The 2,699-nt window shown below is 50.1% G+C and overlaps 1 protein-coding gene across 1 annotated transcript in view; it reads left to right on the top strand.

Moving 5' to 3' along the window:
* SARC_01501 (hypothetical protein) overlaps window positions 1-1,790 on the top strand; it is a gene marked incomplete at its 5' end in the record, with an annotated part of 10,203 nt that extends 8,413 nt beyond the window's left edge. Inside the window, 2 exons of the mRNA XM_014304769.1 lie at window positions 30-157; window positions 211-1,790. Of these exons, the coding sequence (XP_014160244.1) occupies window positions 30-157; window positions 211-1,646 (1,564 nt within the window). The 3' untranslated portion in view covers window positions 1,647-1,790. The remainder of the gene's footprint in view (window positions 1-29; window positions 158-210) is intronic.
* Between the last annotated feature and the right edge of the window lie 909 nt (window positions 1,791-2,699).

The raw sequence follows: 2,699 nt of genomic DNA, 5'->3' as shown, positions 1-2,699 counted from the left end.
ACCGGTGCACAACCCATGTCATTCCAAAGTTCACCGTTCACTCCATTTGGCGTACCGAATAATCAGGAGTCGAATCCAGCTAATGGCGAGGCCAACATGCCGAGCCAAGAGTCCGGTGTATACCCACCGCCTGTTGAGAGTGATCCACTGAGCAGAAGTGTGTCGCAAAGCCAACAGGGCCACTCTGATGCACCTCCGCCATCTTTCCAGAGTTCACCGTTCGGAGTGCCGAATTATCAGAGGTCCAAATTCCGGCAGAAACGGACAATCGACAGTTGGCAAATGAATCTGCATACAATACCGGTGCACCACCAATGCCATTCCAAAGCTCACCGTTCACTCCATCTGGAGGGCCGAATCATCAGGAGCCAAGCATACCGACTGAGGCGGAAAACCAACAGGTGTCCAACGAATCTGCATACAATCCTAATGCACCGCCACCGAGCTCACTGTTCACTCCGTTTGGAGGGCCGAACATTCAGGGATCGAACCCACCGAATAGCGAGGCCAACATTCAGAGCCAAGAGTCCGGTTTAAATCAGCCCCCCCCTGATAATGGTCCACTGCATGCAACTGGGTCACAAAGCGAACAGGGCAATTCTGGTGCACCACCACCGCCATTGCAAAGCTCACCGTTCGGTGTGCCCAATTACCAGGGGTCCAACACACCGGCAGAGACGGACAATCAACAGGTGTCCTACGAATCTGCATACAATACCGGTGCACCACCGACATCATTCCAAAGCTCACCTTTCACAGTGCCGAATAATCAGGGGTCGGATCCACCCAATGGCGAGGCCAGCATGCAGAGCCAAGAGTTCGGTACAAACCAGCCACCCCTTGATAGCAGTTCGCTGAATACAGCTGGGTCACAAAGCGAACAGGGCACCTCTGGTGCACCACCAATGCCTTTCCAGATCTCACCGTTCGCTCCATTTGGAGTGCCGAACAATCAGGGATCGAACCCACCGAATGGCGAGGCCAACATGCAGAGCCAAGAGTTCGGTACGAACCCACCGCCGGTTGAGAATGATCCACTGAGCAGAAATGGGTCTCAAAGCCAACTGGGCCACTCTGATGCACCTCCGCCGTCGTTCCAAACCTCACCTTTCTCCCCATTTGCAGTGCCGAGTCATCAGGAGCCGAACATACCCACTGAGACGGAGAATCAACCGGTGCCTACCGAACAACCTTTCAAATCCGGTGGGCCCCCGGTGTCGGCCCAAAGCGCACCTTTCAGTCCATTTGGGATGCCCAATCATCAGGGGTCGAGTGCATCCCATGCAGGATCAAGCATGCAGGTCCCCCAACAAGGGCTGAACCAGTCCACAGACGAGTCCGGGGCATACCCAACACCCTCGCAAAACACACCAGCACCGCAGAGTCAACACGTGCCGAGCACGCTCTTCACCGATTCTCGCTCATACCCGCCGGTGTTCGAGAACTCAACTAGAGGTCTCTTCGGAGGACCAGGCCAGCACACGTCAAACGTGTCAGGTGTCAATCCCACGCCGTTTCAGAGTTCATGTATGAATACACAGGGTGCACCAAGCCAGCCGGTGTCGAAAGAACCGGGTCAGGAGTCCAGGCCAACTCCGCAGGGGATTAACGAACACATGGGGAACACTTTCATGATGTCGCCTTAGTCGAATGTAAGTTTGCGAGCTGCGAGACGCCGAGGACTTGTTGTCTTGACAGTGTGGTTAATCACCATGTGACACCATCAGACTGAGCTCAATAAAGTTCTGTACATAGTACCTGCCTTCCCTTGTACGGGAGTCCAATTTCCTGCCGACATAACGATCCTAGAAAACTGAGCGATATGTATACACGACTAATGTATGCAGAACTATTTTGAGACGAATAGTTTAGGATGAGTGTATCGACGAAACTGATCGCGGATGTGTGTGATATTGTAGTCCAGATCTCGGAACATTGAAATGATCCCATTTATTAAGCTTGATTTGAGTCACGGCAAATTCGAGTTTTTAAAAGATGGATGATACAATACCAATTTGACTCCACACATCGTCCTAGTGTGGTCGGCCTAATTTTCAAACCTTTCCTTTCAAACCTTTCCTCTTGTACTTGTATTGTTTACTATTACGTAACTGAAGTCCTTCGGCCACTCCTGCCGTCTAAGACAAAATAATATAGCCACAGTGAACAGGTTTTTATATATAGAAATACATAGCCGCTAGTAACCTTAGCCTCACAAGGCAGGCTCTATTTGTCGAGAATATACTTTTGCATATTTATGCATGTATGTGCTTGGTTGCGAATATACTGATGCATATTCGTACATTTGTGTGCTTGGCTTGAAGTTTTGATTTTATGTTTTACTGCGTGCCTCCTTAAATGCTTAAATGTTATGCGCACGACCAAGTTACGGACTTCAATCTGTACATTGAAATTTCGGTGAGAATAGGACGCAATTCCTTCTGCATCACAGCTGTCTCAGTCAGTAGCATATCCAGACACACCCATCATACACAGACACCCTCGAATTGGGTTGCCAATTCCAGCATTCGCTGGCCTGTTTCGGCTTGCACCTCCCCTTCCCGGAAGTCGGGTCCCAGTTCGCGAAATGTCAGTGAGATACGCCGGTCGATTATATTCTCCCTACATACAGAGAAGTCATAAAATCAGATTAAGGATAGAAACTATACACACACACACACACACACAAACACACACAC

Source organism: Sphaeroforma arctica (assembly GCF_001186125.1).
Source record: "Sphaeroforma arctica JP610 unplaced genomic scaffold supercont1.60, whole genome shotgun sequence".
NCBI lineage: Eukaryota > Ichthyosporea > Ichthyophonida > Sphaeroforma > Sphaeroforma arctica.
The sequence above is the reverse complement of the archived record's forward strand: the minus strand, read 5'-3'. Positions and strand labels throughout refer to the sequence as shown.